Here is a 19,377-nt window from a genome sequence, read left to right as displayed (position 1 = left end):
TGGGATGCACATCCAGGGCACGAAGCTCCCGTTCCACCACATCCCAAAGATGCTCTATTGGGTTGAGATCTGGTGACTGTGGGGGCCATTTTAGTACAGTGAACTCATTGTCATGTTCAAGAAACCAATTTGAAATGATTCGAGCTTTGTGACATGGTGCATTATCCTGCTGGAAGAGGATGGGTACATGGTGGCCATAAAGGGATGGACATGGTCAGAAACAATGCTCAGGTCGGCCGTGGCATTTAAACGATGCCCATTCGGCACTAAGGGGCTTAAAGTGTGCCAAGAAAACATCCCCCACACCATTACACCACCACCACCAGCCTGCACAGTGGTAACAAGGCATGATGGATCCATGTTCTCATTCTGTTTACGCCAAATTCTGACTCTACCATCTGAATGTCTCAACAGAAATTGAGACTCATCAGACCAGGCAACATTTTTCCAGTCTTCAACTGTCCAATTTTGGTGAGCTCTTGCAAAGTGTAGCCTCTTTTTCCTATTTGTAGAGGAGATGAGTGGTACCCGGTGGGGTCTTCTGCTGTTGTAGCCCATCCGCCTCAAGGTTGTGCGTGTTGTGGCTTCACAAATGCTTTGCTGCATACCTCGGTTGTAACGAGTGGTTATTTCAGTCAAAGTTGCTCTTCTATCAGCTTGAATCAGTCGGCCCATTCTCCTCTGACCTCTAGCATCAACAAGGCATTTTCGCCCACAGGACTACCGCATACTGGATGTTTTTCCCTTTTCACACCATTCTTTGTAAACCCTAGAAATGGTTGTGCGTGAAAATCCCAGTAACTGAGCAGATTGTGAAATACTCAGACCGGCCCGTCTGGCACCAACAACCATGCCACGCTCAAAATTGCTTAAATCACCTTTTTTCCCATTCCGACATTCAGTTTGGAGTTCAGGAGATTGTCTTGACCAGGACCACACCCCTAAATGCTTTGAAGCAACTGCCATGTGATTGGTTGATTAGATAATTGCATTAATGAGAAATTGAACAGGTGTTCCTAATAATCCTTTAGGTGAGTGTATATTGCTCATATATGTGTGACAAATATTCGCTGAGTTTTGTTTCAGTTTATAGATGTGCTCAAGAAAAAAAAAAGTTCACGGAAATGGAGAGGCAGAAAGCACACCCTGTTTATTTTCTTTATTTTACAAAAGTACAATTTTTGTTTCGATTGTAAGTGGCCACATACAAGAGTAGACATCTTACAGATTCTTTTTTTCATATTTCTTTTTTCTGTATGACCATAAATGACGGAGTGATTTAAGTCTATTGCGCTACTAGTGAATAAAATCCAGCAAAACTTGCCGGCGCATTGGCGACCCCTAAGGGTTAATCACGTAAGGTCCCCAAGCTGGGACTTGAACTCGGGTCATCCAAAGCACAACTCAAAGCATTGCCTACACGAGGCTATCGGCTTCGACAGTTATTTAAATAGGCTAAATTTTACAATCATATAAAACATATTATTTTATCTGTTATACAAGGCATATTTCATCACAGCAAAGAATGCAAATGAAGTGCTGCACAGGGTGTGAAATCTCGGTGCTCTTTTGTTGCTTGGGATAATTAAGCTCAAAAACAAAATAATACTCCAAGGCACTCGAATTGTGTAGAAAAAAGTTAAAAAGCCTTTATTTGATCATGGCTTTTATCAATAAAACTGGTGACTGATTGGTGTCACCAATTTTATTGATAAAAGCCATGATCAAATAAAGGCTTTTTAACTTTTTTCTACACAATTCAAGTGCCTTGGAGTATTATTTTGTTTTTGATACAAGGCATATTTGTTTAGTGATAACTACGAAGAAAACAGATGTAAAACCATAGACATAACGGTCTTCTCAAGTTATTGTACGCACTTCCGGTTTATACGAATATCCGACACAGAATTTCACAGAATACTAAGAATTTGGAGATTGTTACAGATAAAGATACATATACAGATATTGGCTCCGCTGCACACCCCTAGTCCAGATGATTGGAGTCCTAAACGTAGAGTTTAAAATATAGTTTATTCCTCTTTGTTGACAGGAAAAACTTTTAACTTTTAACTTTTAAATCATATTTTCTTTTCAGTACAGATTTCAGTCTTATTTAATTAAATCAAAAATAGAGAGAGTGATTTATAATCAGTGCTGTGATCTAAAGTGTAATGTGACATATTTCTAAGTGAAACTAAAAAAAAAGTAGAGCGGAACTTGATTCTATCAATCAGAAATTTGGATTCTAATTGATGATGTTATAATTTACAACTCACCCCGGTTTATAACCATACTCAGTAAAATTAACTAGACCACACATTTTAACAGCGATGTTGCAAAAACAGAGTTAGAAATTATTAAGCTCAATGATGCAATCTAGATTTATTAACCACTTATATAACTAGTATATCCATTATAGTATTATTAAAAATACATTTTCCTCAGATTTGTGTGATTCTGTTTTTGCAGATATATTAACCTTTCATTAAGACTTTTAATCTTTAATCTCCTTTATCTTCTACCAGGTTGAGTAACATCAAAAAGCAAACATTTTCCTCAGATATGTGTGATTTTGTTTTTGTAGATATATTAACCTTTCATTGAGACTTTTAATCTTTAATCTCCTTTATCTTCTACCAGGTTGAGTAACACCAAAAAGCAGGCTGTACATACCGTCATGGGCATCTGGATGGTGTCATTCATTCTGTCCACCTTGCCCGCTGTTGGCTGGCATGATACCACAGAACGCTTTTACACCCACGACAACTGTCGCTTCATTGTGACTGAGATTGGCTTGGGCTTTGGCGTCTGCTTCCTGTTGCTGATCAGCGGGAGTGTGGTGATGGGCGTCATCTGTATTGGAATTGCCCTCTTCCAGACCTTTTCCATCCATATGGGCCAACATGTGGACAAGAACAAATTTAACGTTCCCACCATTGTAGTGGAGGATGCTCAGGGCAAAAGGCGTTCATCCATTGATGGCTCAGAGCCCATTAAGACATCGCTGCAGATCACCTATCTGATCAGTGGAATAGTCTTCATATACGATTTTCTAACTGGATTCCCCATATTGGTGAGTGTTTGTTTTCATTTAAAAGAACATGATTTTCAAGAAGGGCTTCAGTGGAGATTCAATGGATTTTGGTGGAGTGCCATTGTTCTTTATCTTTGCATAGGTTAATGAGTTGAGGAGTTGCTCTAAATTGACTTATAAATGATATTGACTTGTTTGACGACTATTGACAAACATAGTGATAGTAGTATACTTTATTATCCTCGGAAGGAAATTTGTTTTGGACTACATGTTGCTGCATATACATATAAATATACAAAAATACAAAAATAAAAATAAAAAAGAGGAAAGACAGTTGATTTTACAAATTTAAAATTAATAAGATAAACTGTTATTCAGCAGTCGTACAGACACAGGAACAAAGGAATTCTTATACCTATTTAGTTTGCACAATGGGACTCTATATCTTCTGCCGGAGGGGAGCATTTCATACTGTGAATACAAAAAGTGAGTTTGGTCCCCCACGATTTTCTGTACCTGATTCCGAATGCAATTTTCATATAAAAAAAAAAAAAAGTGATGTTGATTATAACAATCCTACATGAAATCCTCGAATGTGTCAGTTAGAAAACTCCATGGAATCTGTTGTTACCATTCAACAGTTCTCACAGCTTCACATAGCTAAAACGTCTGTCATAAAGGCCTATTTTTAAAGAAGAGAAAAGCTCTGCCCCATATTCTACATGTATACATTTTATGGATTTCATAAATACACATTAGGTTTTCAAATGGTTTTGCAGTCAATCTGTAAATTGACACATTTTGTACATCAAATTATAAATAAGAGCAGAAGTTAGATTTACTTTTGGATGGATTGTTGTGATGTGTTCAGATCACAATATTTATTTTGAACACAACAAGTTTGTTTATTTCTAGAGCACATTTACTACCGGCTTTTATACAACAGGCTTGTGGTTGGTATCTAAATGTCTCTTGGTTGCCCTTCAAAGTGGATCTTCGACACTGCGTCATGGCGTTGATGCTATGGGAATGCTTCCGCGTGAGACGGTGTCTGAAGCACGTCCCTGTAATAATTATTATGATTATTATTAGTTCTAAATAAAAATATATGTATAGTATCATATATTATAAAACTGTAATGCTTAGATCCAATGAAGACGAAGATAGGATAACACAAGGTTTAACAGATAAATACAAATAGACAGCCAACATGCGAAACAGCACAAACAAACAACACGAACAATACCAGACACTGAACAGAACACAGACAGGAACAGATGCTAAGATGATTAACTAAAAGACGAACAGCTGTGATGATTAGTGTTAGTGTCCATGACTGATGAGTGGCGGGAAACTAGAACAAAGCACTAAAAACATGTTATGTATGTTTCATTCATACTGGAACCCGGAGGGCGCCCTCACGCAGAAACTCCAAATATGCCTCACAGAAGTAATATGACTTATGATGTTCCAGGAAATCCCTAATACAGCTATCGCTGTAGCTGAATAAAAAGAAGATAGAAATGCTTTGACATTAAACACAATATGGTGACAAGATGGTGACAATATATATGGTTTATCTGTGTTCTTCACGCCATTTCGGGTATTTTCATAAGATTAAAGAATATTTACAATGCAATGCTAATCGACATAGTATTAATTACAGTATAGAATACTTCAAAATATTATATTGTCTGCCTCATTCGGTGATAAGAATCCACTTCAGATCCCAAATGGTTAAATTCCATTTGGGATCTGAAGTGGATTCTTATCCCAGTCTGTGTGGAAAGTATTTGCTGAGTTTGAGCTAATTTTTTAAACACGTTTCAGAAAGAACTTCACAGAGACTGAGACGGCACAAATAAAAGTAGATGCGTTTTTCGACCCCAGATGGTTTAGAGCCTGCTTTGCTGGTATGATGCGACTCTCAAGGACACAGAACAAGTGGACAAGCTCAGGCGGCACACCCTTAGTGGCCTTGAGATAATTGACAAGACTCTACGAGGTCCCAGTCTCAAAAGTTGAAAAACTGCAAAGGGTGATCAGCTCATTTGTCAAAAAATGGCTAGGCCTCCCTAGGTGCATGAGCAACATAGGCCTGTATGAAAATGGAATTTTGGATCTTCCGGTGTATAAATGCTCCCAAGTAAGACTGGAAATTAAACTGATGGAATCCCTTGATCCATGCAGGCTAAGTCAGCCCTTAAGCCATCATTCGACATGTGCAGCAAGGGAGTGGTGGCCTTGGAGATAGTAGACCATTTTGGCACATGGCAACTCTATCTCAGTGTCAAAAACTTGTTGCTTGCTCTTGCCGGGGCACCTCCTTAACCACGAGATCTACCAATCTCAAGCAAATCTACCTCTCAAAGCAAAGCAAGGGCAGTGGATGAGATGGTAGGGATTTGAGAGCTGACATTTCTCTTGGGAGGAGCTGTGGAGCATAGAAGCATCTCAAATAAGCTTCCCATTAGGAGCCACCAATGATACGAAGAAGATCCTATGTGCCCCTTCTGCTCATCTCTAGAAAACCTGAAGCACATCTTGGTTGGCTCACATGAAGGCACAACCAGTTACTGAAGTATCTTGCAGTGTCATTGGACTCCAGACGGACCACCATTACCTCCCGACCAACGGACCAATGCATTACATCCTCCGTTATGTCTTCATGCTCCAGTAAAGGAGTTTGTGGGGGAAGCGACAAGTGAGGTCAAGGTGAAAACCCCAGATCCTGGCCAGTTGGTTGGAGCTCAGGATTGGAAGCTTTTAGCTGACCTGAATCAGAGGTTTTGCTTCCCACCCAAAATTGTAGCTACCAATTTTAAACCAGAACTTGTGCTTTGGTCCTCCTCACCTCACACTCTGTATATCATACTGTGCCCTGGGAGGATGCTGTAGAGGAGGCCTATAAACATAAGAGCCCAAAGTATGCTGAGCAAGCAGGCGACGTGAAAAAATGTGGCTGGAAAGCAATGTTTTGCCCAGTCGAATTTGGCTGTCGAGGCTTTGTCGGTAGATCTGTCATCAAAATTCTTAAGGACTGAGGAATCTGAGGCCAAGCCCATCAGAAAGCTGACAAGGCCCTCTCAAGTGCTGCTGAATAAGCGAGTCGATGGTTCTGGATTAAAAGGAAGAACATTGGTTGGGCCCCGTAACAGCAGAGGCACAGAGTGGGGGTAAAAGCAAAGGGGGGCGCACCCATAGACCGTAAAAGAAATGGACACAGCGACACCATAGACTTCAACGGAGAAAAGTGGAGTCAATTAGAAGCACTCACTTCCTGATGGCTGAGCGTACTGCGCATGCTCAAACTGAGCTTGACAACGTAGATGTGACTTGAGCAACCTGTCTGACAGTTGTAAGTCTTCTAATAGCTGTGCCAAGAGAAATCTGAATCATTCCCTTCTGAATCTTGCAGAGACTGAGAGCGCGAGTAGGAGCTGTCCATGAGCTAGCAGCAGGATCAGCTTTATGACTCTCTATGGGCTTCTACCTTGACTTTATTGGACGTTATGCCTCCACGTCCCCCCGATTGCCTGCGAGGTTCTCCTCCGGTCTATATGGTAATTTATCTACTGTGCGATAGAGAGTCGCATGGTTATGACGCAATCGTTAGCCTATTTTTACAAAAAACGGCTTCTACTGGGCCATAACGTAAGATACAAAGTAATGGAGCCTTTTATACATTGTCGTGTTTCTTTTTAAATAAATAATGGAAAAATGGAGTCTTTGGACGCCTCAGATGTAAAGTTATTCGCTGTCAAAGTGACGCCAAAATGAATGGGAGTCAAGGGGATGCTATAAGCAGGTGATGGTCTGCTACAACGGCGGCCCCCAAGGGAAGCTTCAGTTTCCGACTGATGGATTACCTCCTTGGGCGCACCTGGGATGCCAGATGTCGCCAATGAGCCCTCTGGAGGTGTCGTGGTCATATATCATTAAGGAAAGAGGGTGCCCAACTGATGAACCCAAATTAAGCTTTGCAATAATAGCAAGGGTTATTACCATCTAGTCCTAAAATGTAACTGTCCATGTTGTCTTGTAAAACACTTTTGCTGCTATTGATGTGGTATACAGGTAATGTTAGGAACAGGTTTGGGGGTATGAGTAGGGTTAAGGTGTAAGGGAAGGGTCAACAGTGTAATTATAGATGTGATAACAGAAATTAATTACAGATGTAATTAAATGCAGGTATTTTTCAAATACATTACAAGTACACTGCAAAAAAATGTATGTACACAATAAGTGCATTGTGTCAAATGATTCATTTAAATGTTAGTACCAAGCGGCAACCTTCACCTTTACATTGTACTTGTAATATATTTAAAAATACCTGCATTTAATTGCATCTGTAATTAATTGAATCCAACACGGAAGTGACTTAAACTACAAATTTAGCTGCAAGCAGCCATTACCGGGGCCAAGAGCAAGAAGCGGCAACAGATACCATCATGGGTGGGAGTGGCAGATCAACTGCAGCAAGGAGCAATTAAAGACATTTTAAGAGAATTTTGGTAAAATGGCTGAAAAATCATATACATTAACTAAAAGTATGATTTAATGGATTATCCCTTTCGACCAGTAGCTGGCGCAGTTACGAAATTGATGTGGTGTGGTCAGAGTGAGGTGACAATGACACATACAAAGTTTGGTGTCAATATGTCGAGGCATTGCAGATATAAAGCCTGAATAGTCCTTTTGGCCACATGCCTCAAATATGCTGCTGCAGTATAAGAAAACGGTTTCGTCTATCAACACGAAATCCATAACTTTTATTTAACACGGTCTGGAGATGATACGATTCGAATTTGGTGAAAATCGGACAAACGATCTAGGAGGAGTTTGAAAAAGTAGGTATTCAAGAAAAATCAAGATGGCGGACAGGAAAATCGTCCAAATACGTCAAACTTGGTATCTATGTTCTCGGCATGACCCAAGGAATCTATTAAGACCAGTGCCATTACAACAGGCATATTTATTCAAAAGTTATTAGCATTTTTGGAAATTTAATTTAACTTTTGACCAACAGGTGGCGCTAACTCGAAATCTTTTGAGTACCTTCAGGGGATGGTGTTGGTGGCAAATTCTGAGTTTCATAATGTTACAGCAATGCATTTGTTAAGTATAGCATTTTACATCACAAAACTGTATTGAAGTCAATGGGAATTTCATGTTTTGTTCTATTATAGCGCCACTAAGAGGCAAAATCCCACAATTTTTTTTATGTGTCCTCAGAATGAGCTCATACATGTGTGTGCCAAATTTGGTGAAAATATCTCAATTTGCTTCGGAGTTATAGACATAAATTTGAAAAAACACGTAAAAAATGACTGACACGTGACTTTGATTGAATTTTACTACCCCTTACTATCAATATTTGGGCATTTGGGCATTAGAATATAGCCAGCGACCTATGTTTTCAAACTTCTGACGGTGGTTTCGTCTTGATCGGACTAACGGTTTTGAAGATATTGGCAAATGTTTTTTAAGTGCTAAATCACAACACTAAACGAACCGTAAGTCGAAACCTAGCATGTTTGGTATCTGTGGACTCAGCAAGGAATCAAGAACTCAACGAGAAGACTTTCGTGAAAATAAGTCAACCATACCCAGAGTTATAAGCATTTGAAAAATAAATTTTACCACTAGGTGGCGCTGTTTTGAAACTTCTGAGGCTCCTTCAAGGCATCGTACTGATGACCCATACCGAGTTTCGTAACAATTCGTTCATGTGTTCAAAAAATACAGCATTTTAGCACATAATTCAAAATGGCCGACAGCCAAAATGGCCGATCTGGGAAATTTTGATATCAGTCGCCTCGGCACGACGCCCTGAATCTAACGAGACCATTTTTTTTTATTTTTGGACAAACCGTTGAGAAGTTATGAGCAAAAATAGCCATTTTTCATATCTCCGGACCAGTAGGTGGCGCTGCGCCGAAACGCAGCATGTAGCCTCAGGTCATGCTTGTGATGACATCTACCAAGATTGGTCTGAATACGATTAAGCGTTGCGGAGATACAGCCTTACGTCTGTTTTCGCAAGTGCTACGTAAAATTAGTTTGCGCGGTTTTCAAGAACGGTTTGACGAATCAACTTGAATTCCATAACTTTTTGTCAGCGCTACCTGTAGATGATCTGGTTCAATTTTGGTGAAAATCGGACAAACCGTCTAGGAGGAGTTCGAAAAAGTAGTTTTTTTGGACAATTTAAAATGGCGGCCATATTTTTATGACGGAAAATGACGTCATAGGATGCAATCAAATCGTCATGAGCTCAGGAATCAGAGGAAAAAAGATTTTTGTTGATAGGCCTTACGTCCAAAAGTTATTAGCATAATATGAGTGAAACTTTGGACAGGTGGTGGCGCTAGAGGCAATGAGTTAGACACACCAAAATTGGTGTATTTAATGTTGGGACTGTCCTCTATCAGAATGTCAAACCAAAACAACTTTCCCGCAAACGGTTCTATGGGCTGCCATAGACGCCCAGTCGGAAGAAGAAGAAACGGAAACGGAAGAATAATAAGAACCGGAACAGATACAATAGGTGCCTCCGCACCTTCGGTGCTTGGCCCCTAATTAATTGACTGGCCGCTAAAAGAGAGTCAATCTCGTAGAACTTTACAGCATAAAAAATACAGCCTGGTACAAAAAGTGGTTTTGGTCTCTGTAGCTATTTTTGCCCTTCATGACAACTGTGAGGGGGGTGAATTGTTTTAATAACTTATCCGTTTAAATATTATTAAGCCTTATAGTTCTGCATAATTAAGGGCGTGGCCACTTAAGTGAGAGGCCAGGACAGGATTGCCGCTGCTGTCACTATTAGCCGTTTGTCTGCTGTCTATTAGCCGTCACGTCACCTCAGCTGATCCCGCCATTTTTGGTTATCCGAGAATGACTCGCCCACTTTGGGCTTCAAAAATGCTTTTCAGTCAAGTCAAGTCACATTAATTTATATAGCGCTTTTTACAATACAGATTATTTCAAAGCAGCTTTACAGAGATAACAGGAAATAATGCAAAAAAGTTTGTTTGCAGAAGAAAATAGCATCACAGTCCAGCTTAAAGGGATACTCCACTTTTTTTGGAAATAGGCTCAATTTACAACTCCCCCAGAGTTAAACTGTTGTGTTTTACCGTTTTTGAATCCATTCAGCCGATCTCCGGTTCTGGCGGTACCACTTTTAGCATAGCTTAGCATACATAATTGAAGTGGACAAGACCATTAGCATTTCTCATTAAAAAATGACCAAAGTGCTTCGATATTTTTCCTATTTAAAACTTGACTCTTCTGTAATTACATCAGAAGAGTCACTGTACATCAGAAGAGTCACTACATCAGGGAGTTGTAAAATGAGCCTATTTCCAAAAAAAGTGGAGTATCCCTTTAAGTAAGTTCAGTGATGTTTCATTTTTGTTTTTTAAAAAAGTTATTAATTTAGTTCATTTATATATATATATATATATATATATATATATATATATATATATATATATATATATATATATATATATATCCGCTCTGGAGTAAACCGTGATGTCATCGCACAGCTCAGTTCAGTTCTTGTACAATAGTGTCAATGCAGGCAGATCAATATTATTGTTGAATATTAAATTTAATGTCCCCAACTAAGCAAGCCAAGCCAATGGCAACAAAGGTGGAAAAAGGCGACAGTGGCAAGGAACCAAAACTCCATCAGGTGGCAGAATGGAGAAAAAAACCTTGAGAGAATCCGGGGTCAGTCGGGGGGCCAGTTCTCCTCTGGCCAATGAACGAACAGTGTATGATTATGATTCAGGCAGCATTATAGGTCAGAAGTCAGAGTGGTTTGGAACAATCAGAATATTATCCAGTTCCATCTGGTTGAAGATCTGAGTCATGCCGGTATGGAGACGGGTTTGTTGAGGATCAGTGCCGATGGCTGTCGTGTCGATGAGACCTTCACAGGGGAGAGGCTAGTTGACACAATCTCTTCAGAAATGTAGTGTCCGATGTCATGGACACTACGTCCATATTTTTTTTACAGTCTATGGTTTGTACATAGTAGTTAAAGACACCTAATATAAAGTGGGACCGTGATGTGTATCACTGCCAGAGTTAAATGATGCATAATGTGAACTGTATGTGTCTGTATCCCATTTTTCTTTGCTTTTTACCATATAAATAATTGCAGTGCTTCATTGTAGGTGGTGAGCTTTGCCAGCCTGAAATTTGACCGCTCTTACAACTGGATGGTCTTATGTGTACTATGGTGCTCCATAGCACAATCAATTCTCCTTCCCATGTTCCTGTGGGCTTGTGACCGCTACAGGGCAGACGTCAAGATGGTCTGGGAGAAATGTGTTGCCATCATGTCCAACGATGAAGTGGATGAAGGTAAGGGCCACTGAGCTTCTTTTAGCATTTTCCAAGGAAAAAACAATGGTTTATTCAAAATAACATAATATTGTACTTCTTACATTGACTATTCCAAAAAATAAACACTGGTATAGTATAGAGACAGACAATACACAGTACTATGCAACAATACATACTTGTAAATTCTAGAATTACATACTTGTCATATAACTTTACTCTTGGATTCTTGAAATGCTAAAACGAAAAAATTACAGACGTTGGATTGTGGGGGAAAAGCAAATGAGCTCTGCTTGTATAAATCAGGTGAAAATTGAAGGAAGGAATACAAAATTTCTTTCAAGTAGTATGTGTACCGGTAGTATAATTGTAATTTATTCAGTGGTATTCAAACACAGTCTCTGATGTTAGAGTGGGGGTGGAGAAAGGAAGTAAAGAGTTTTATCCTTCAAATTATATTTTTTTATAATTTTTTTGTCTTTCGAATTAATTATCAATTAACTTATTAATTGATTAATTAATTTCACATTCATTACTGCTATGTTTGAAAAAAAAAAAAATTCTACTACAATTACTACATTACTACATTACTACAATGATTACAGTCATTGGATTTATCATGTGACCTACATTTTGAGATGGATGGCTATTATTTTAAATTGTTGTTTTAATCTCTCATTAGACATACGTAAAACATACGTTTTAGCTAACATAAACTTAAAAATAAATCTATAACTGGAATACCGTCAAATTGAATAGCGCATCACTGAGAAACGTCCTGCTCAAGTCGTCCTTGTGATGGAGGTTTGGGTTGAATAACTAGTTCTTCCAATGGTTCATCATCGGACTTGCATTCAAATTGATATGGTAAAATCAACGCCATCGTTACTGTCTTTACAGTCTGTACAATCGCTGAGCTTTAGGAAGCCTCCGGAGCTGAAATTCACTTATGTTAATGGGTAGTGTCGTTTCTGACCAAATACAACAGAGTGGGCCATCTGGCCAATCAGAGCAGAGTAGACTCGTGTAAAGGAGGGATTTAGAGAAACTGAATCTTCGGACGAGTCCTTTGAGAATAATTGAAAAATGTGGTGATGTGAAATGTATATTATGAGAAAATTAAAGCATTTTTTACCTTTGATGTATGTAAACCTGATGTAGGAGGCCTCCAAAACAAAATTAGGAACCTTTAAAGTAGCATAATAGGGGCACTTTAAATGACATAAATCCAGAAAGATGAAAAGAAAAAATGTCTCACGACTGTACCCATGGTTCCCTGAGAAGGGGAATAAGAGACTGCGTCTTGGATTGACAGTCTGTGACGTCATTAGCTGAGTGCCCGGAAGTATAAGATAACCCACATAACCCACATCATCAACTTCTTAGTCTGAAGGAGACGTGCAGGCAGGCCAGAGGCATGACAACGAGATGCAGTGTCTCATTCCCCTTCTCAGGGAACCATGGTTACAGTCGTAACCTGAGACGTTCACTTTCGAAGTGGAACTCAACACTGTGTCTTGGAATGGCACTACTGGGAACAAATACACACTCTGCCTTGCTGAGGGAATGCCTGCCTCTCTAGGTGATATGTACAACCATAGTGGGGATAGCATAAGTTGACTCAACAGATTTTTTTTTTAACCAGAGTCAGATCGTCAACCCAGGGCACAACCCTTCAAAGACTCACATGGAAGCACTCCCTAAGTCATCCTCTCCCAATAAAATATACTGGCTTCAATGTTCTTATAACAAAGGAAGTCCTGGCCTTTACGACCTTCCTCCCTCCCTTGCAGGCCATTTTTAGCCCCAAGAACAGAGCTCTAAGGAATGAACGGCTTAGCTATGACAGCCTCATTCGCTTGCCACAGCCTTTCAGGGAGTATTCATCAAAGGGAGAATATTTAAACTACAACCTGGATGGTACCACTACTTCCAAGAGGGATGCAACCCTTTAGATTTCATGCGAAAGGTTGAAACAAGAATGGCAAATATAGTTGCCTAATACTCCTGCAGTCAAACTCCACCCTCTCAGGGACCCGCAGGGGAGCTCCAGCTCTACTTACTTAGCCTATAAAACACCGGGGGAGAGTGCTCCCTCCCTGCTTGAATTTGACCCAGAATCCAACCAGACTTCTCTATCACTCTAATACAGAAGTGCAAAATAACAAGGAGGACTGCCAATTTTAGGCAAACTACCTCTACTTGTTAGGTTCTTAACATGGACCACTGGACTTTAGAAGGGACAAGGAAGAGACCCTTACTTGAAGACCTACTCTGTATTAGGATTTTTTAGGCTGCTGTCACTTTAAGACCGAATGCACGGATCCAATATAATGATACACATGCATTATCTTTCTCGATTGTTTACGTTCCCTTAAGACATAACCGACTTTGATTACCAGAGACGGGCATTTTTTGATATAATTTTGTATAAATTTGTCTGTTCAATTGCAATAAGATGTTAAACATAACTTAATTCAGTATTCCCATACGTTAACATGTGTTCACGTTCATGTTCCCACAACATTGCATTGTTAGAATTCATAAAAATGTTACCCGCCATCTGGCGATTGACACCGTTTCACATGCTCGCTTACACCAATTTTTACTTGCATTTGCCGATTGTTAATTTTAGGCCCTGTTTCTACTCCTCCATAAGGGAGCCTCAGCTTTGTACCAGCAAGACTCAACCCACAGGACCCACAGTGGAGTTAAACCATGCTTAAAAACCCAGATTACTTGTAGGAGGCAGCTCGGAACCTACCCTTCTAGGAACTGTCATAGCCAACACCGAGTTTCTTTTTCATTACTAGCGCTAGCCATAGTAAGTGACTAATAACAAGGAGGGACGCCCCCCAGCTTCTAATGAGGTCAACTAGAGGTATCTAACTACACCCACCCTCCAAGGAATATTCACCCATACTTACAAACACAGCAGTAGTTTGAGTAGAGGTAGAGTAGAGGGAGATAGAGATATCTAGCTCAGAGGAGACTAAGCAGCTATCAAAGGGAGCCTAAGATTAGGGTTAGGGAGAGGAACAGGGAGGAGGAGGAGGAGGGATGTTACTCCTCCTCTGTGGTCCTGTCTTTCTTACCGAACCGCTTTCTTTTGATCACCTTCCTCAAGTCTTGTCTCTTCCTCCTAGCATCAAGGGAGGAGGAGTATGAGTGGCCAAGCTCTACCTCTGGCCCTGCCTCCAGTCCTCAGACTGTGATGGGCCAGGACCCCCTGAGGCTTTAGGCAGAGACCTCGATCGGTGCAGGATACTTCCTAAATACCTCTCTAAACTTTCCAACCACCATCTCTACAGATGTGCCTAAAAGCTCAAGAGGGCGAGAAATTATTTCCTTTCTCCTTGATGGAAGGTTTAACCACAAGTGCCTCTCCATCACCACCATTGCTGCCATGCCATGACCAATAGCAACGGCTGTTTGTTTAGTGGCTCGGAGGGCTAAGTCCATGGTGTGGCGCAGCTCATCGACTGCTTCAGGAGACCACCCCTGCCCTGATACAGATTTCTCAGCAGATCCGCCTGGTAGGCCTGTAACACAACCGTAGTGTAAATGGCCCCTTCGACCTGACCTGCTGCCACATACGCCCTGCCATTCAAGCGTGAGGTGGTCTGTAGTGGCTTACACCATGTCTACACTGGACGCGACGGTTGACGCGTAGCAACCACAACAGTTAGAAGCTGTCTACATTGGACAAGACAAAGTGACCATTGCAAATCAATTTCTCCTTCCTATGGGAAGTATTGCAAGTGCTTGGAGTATGTCATAAATAGAACGAGGCATATGTTTACTGTCGTGGATTCGTCACGTCGCACAGTGCCATATCCAGTGTAGACCACATCACTGATTATAATGAGTTATATTGTCTTTTGTCGCGTCACATAGCTCCGCTCGCTTCCGGTGTAGATATGGTGTTAGATGGCAGGGCAGGAACCTTCAAAGAGGGCAGGAGCCTTCAATGCTCGCAAGCATCTCTTCAACAGGTGTCATCCTCAAATATCCATGCTGGGGTTTATGACCTATACTGCAGCAAGTCACCAAATGTTTTGGATTCTCTTTTCAGGATGTGTGTGGCACACTTGGTACAAATGCTATCTTCGCCCTCTTCAACCACATCCGGCTCCTCCTGGCAGGATGGTGCCAGCAAAATGCTATCTGCTGGATCAGATGATGCTAAAGACAGCTCACCCTGATCCAACAGATTGCTCAAGCCCACAACTGAGGAACGATTACCTGCATTTCTTGAATTCCTCTGCGAGCTCAACCTGCGATCTCCACAACTTGAGCCACCATTGTGCCTCGGCTACAGGGGGGCCTGAGCCACGAGGTGCAAACCTTTGTCCTACATCCCTTGAGAATAAGGCCAAGCATGAGCGGAGCTTCCACATTGTGAACTTCTCACAATAGGCGCATTCAGAGCCCTTGAGCACTGAACGCACATGCTCCTCAACCAAGCACAGAATGCACAGGTTGTGTGTGTCTTCAGGTGTCAAAAACCTGAGACACAGAGGCACACACTTCCTTAAACGTTTGCTAGTATTTTCCATAATCTGCATAATCACCAGGGCCGGCGCTAGCCATTTGGGTGCCCTAAGCACAAATGCTTGGTGGTGCCCCCCCCACTCCCAACCACCCACTCACCCAAGGAATAACAAGCATTCAGAATTTCTTAGTTAGGTTCTCTTTACTTCCAAAATAACTGCTGCAAATAAATAATTTTACATTAACAATGGCACCAAATATGAAAAGAAATAACTAATATAAAGGTTAAAATTATAAATACCAAAAACCACCACAATTACTAAAAACACAGATTTTGAACATGAATGATAAATGTGTGTACTGTGCATAATTATTTTGTATATATATAAATACACATTTGCATGTATGTATTTAAGAAATATTTGTTATTTATATATAAAATATTTAAATTTATATATAATATGAATTATATATAATTATATACAGTATATACATGCAAATATTTCTTAAATATATACATGCATATGTGTGTGTATTTATATATACAAAATAATTATACACAGTACACACACATATATCATGTAGACACAAACTTTTATTTTGGATGCGATTAATCTTTTCCCAGCCCTAATAATTTGACAACTCTGTGAATATGAAAATATACAAACACTGAGATTGTGGGGTTTTTTTTCTAATTGCAGTTTTACCAACAGATGTCGCCCTTGGGCCTTGGCCTATGAACCTCTTGAAAATTATCCGCATAGAACAACAACGAAAAAAAGTATCTAAGCGGTCTTCCTCTTCTTCTCAAACAAACTAACTGCATCTTAAACAGCCCAAGTTTCAAAATTCGAGAACCCCCCGGACCCCCGTTAAAATAAAAGATTCAACATGCAGGGCTAAAAAAGCACCGGATCATTTGCACTACTAGCGACGCCCCCCTGGACATGCATTCACGATGCAAGGGCGCCCGCGCTACAAAACTAACATTTTTATTTAAAACATTGTCTACCTGCAAGTTGTATCATCCGCGGGATACAGCGCGGGATACAGCGGGATGATACTCGCGGGAAGGGGGGGCACCAGAGGGAGACTGGCAGAGGAGATTCACCTTTTTCTCGACTAATTTGGTCTAGGCCTATATTACTTTTGTATTGCTTTTGTATATTAACATGCTTTAGACATATTTTATTTGTTATTTATACTAGTAGCCTATTGTGATGATTTTTCACGACCCAGATTTTTTGGTGCCCCCCCAAGCACTTGGTGCCCTACGCGCAGCGCGTGATGTGCGTGTGTGGAGCGCCGGCCCTGATAATCACACACTATTCACACAAACTCCTGAAGACAAAAAAATTTATGACGTGTGTCTCTTATACTTCCGGGTGCTCCACTAATGATGTCACGGACTGTCATCAGCCAATGAAAAATTGGCATGTGTTCATATGTGTTTCAGACCCCGGTCACGCTGATGGCATTCCCCATTGCATCAATCCAAGACTCAGTGATGTGTTCCGCTTCGAATGGGAATTGGAATGGAGCACAGAAAGGGAAAAAATAAAGGGAAATTTAGAGAAGAGCAAGCAAGACTGACCAAAATGACAATGCAATTATTTCACCCACGCTACAACCTTTTTTTGCATAATGTCACTACTTACTGCCCCTGCAGTACCACTGGCCAAAACACTACAGGTGTAGTGACAAGCTTAGGACTACAGGCATTGTTATTACACTGTCAAAGATTTAAGAGTGAAATTAGAGTATATTCCAGGTTAATAATAATTGCATTACTTTCATAGTAATTTCACAGTAGGACTTGTATCTAACTGCACTCTCAGAAATTTCTTGTAAAATCTACAGTACTTTATTACCCACATTTTTACAATTGTACTTCTAGGTTTTTTCTAGGTGTGTCCCAATTCACGTATTTATGCACTAATCTATGACATTTTGTTATATAAATAGTGTGAATAGTGTGTTCACATTGAAAATAGAAAAAGTTAACTTTAAATACTCAGATGATGCACTTAAAAAAACTAAGTGTGGAATGTTGAACACTTCATGCACTTAAATGTTGCACCTTTAATTACGTAGCAGAGAGGGAGGTGCTATCAGACTTCGATGTTGATTGACAAAATAACCTTATAAAATTAATTCACTACACGGTTGAGTACATAGTGCTTAAGTACATAGTGTATAAGTGCATAGTGCATTATTTGGGATGGAACTTTTGATTCTTGTTTTTATCTGTGCTGCTGAACTTATTTTTGGTTGACTATTTTTAGCAGTTTCTTTTGGTTTGGTTTGTAATGTTCAGAGCTTATCTTTTACCTTTTTTTAACTCTTCTGACTTGGCTAGATGAGAACGTCTTGGTTACGTATGTAACCCTAGTTCCCTGAAGAGGGAATGAGACGCTGAGTCGAAACGGTGCGGGGTCGCCCCTGCGTGATTGCCTCATGAAGCATGTATGGAATCAGTCCAATGGCGAGATGGAACGTCATCGACCAGGAAACTATAAGCACCCCTGAATCACAACAGCGCTAGCTTCTGATAGGCTGAAGCAAGTTGATCATGGGCATGCCGGGAGTATAGCAGGGCGACGTAGCGTCTCGTTCCCTCTTCAGGTTACATAACTGAGACTTTCCCTTTCAAGGGAACTCAAGCTGCGGGAACGCTAATACCCACGTCGCCATAAGAGCAAAATGTCCGTCCGTGTGAAGTCAAAGCGCACATTCGGACGAACGCACCTGCGCCCCTGGAGTGGAGCTGAAGTCAAGATCATATAACCTAACGAATGTGTGCGGTGAGGACCAACCTGCCGCATCACAAACATCATGTAGGGAAACTCCTGACAATAAAGCTTGAGAAGCAGCCATACTCCTAGTCAAGTTAGCTCGTACAGCCAAAGGTGAAGGCTGACCATCCGACTCGTAAGCAAGTGAGATAGCCTCAACCACCCACTTGCTCATCCTCTGCTTAGATGCAGGACACCCCTTCCTGGGTGACCCAAAACAAACAAACAAACAGCTTTTCAGATTTCCTCCACAGGGCAGCTCTGTGGAAATAAGCATCTAGGGCCCTCACCGGGCAGAGCAGATTTAGTTCCTCTAGGTCTGACGTCAGAAAAGGAGGAGGACAGAGGAGTAGGGACCTTAGGAACATAGCGTGGCCTAGGATGGAGGAAGGCCTTTACCATGCCAGACGAGAATTCCAGGCACGAGGGAGAAACAGAGAGTGCTTGAATGTCTCCAATTCTTTTGAGAGACGAAATAGCAAGAAGAAAGATAGTTTTTAGAGTAATGAATTTCTCAGAAACTTCTTCAATGGGCTCGAACGAAGGTAGGGAGAGGCCTTCTAATACAACAGCCAAGTCCCATGTCAGCCTCAAAGTGCCACGAAGGAGACGTGTTATCAATGGGTGTCTCCCCAGAGAAACTCCACTCAAAGGGACGTGGTAAGCAGCTAGTGCCGCCACCTACACCTTCAGTGT

General features: G+C 40.8%; 1 protein-coding gene across 3 annotated transcripts in view; it reads left to right on the top strand.

Annotated features, from left to right (window-relative positions):
* The window catches only part of LOC130082015 (probable G-protein coupled receptor 153), a 156,727-nt gene that overhangs the window by 130,734 nt on the left and 6,616 nt on the right, over positions 1–19,377 (top strand). For all 3 annotated transcript variants that reach the window (XM_056246759.1, XM_056246757.1, XM_056246758.1), the window contains exons 3-4: positions 2,641–3,073; positions 11,224–11,413. In XM_056246759.1, the coding sequence (XP_056102734.1) occupies positions 2,641–3,073; positions 11,224–11,413 (623 nt within the window). The remainder of the gene's footprint in view (positions 1–2,640; positions 3,074–11,223; positions 11,414–19,377) is intronic.

This window comes from Rhinichthys klamathensis, unplaced genomic scaffold (assembly GCF_029890125.1).
Source record: "Rhinichthys klamathensis goyatoka isolate OS25496 unplaced genomic scaffold, OSU_Roscu_1.1 h1tg000040l_1, whole genome shotgun sequence".
NCBI lineage: Eukaryota > Metazoa > Chordata > Actinopteri > Cypriniformes > Leuciscidae > Rhinichthys > Rhinichthys klamathensis.
This window is presented reverse-complemented; position numbering and strand designations above follow the sequence as displayed.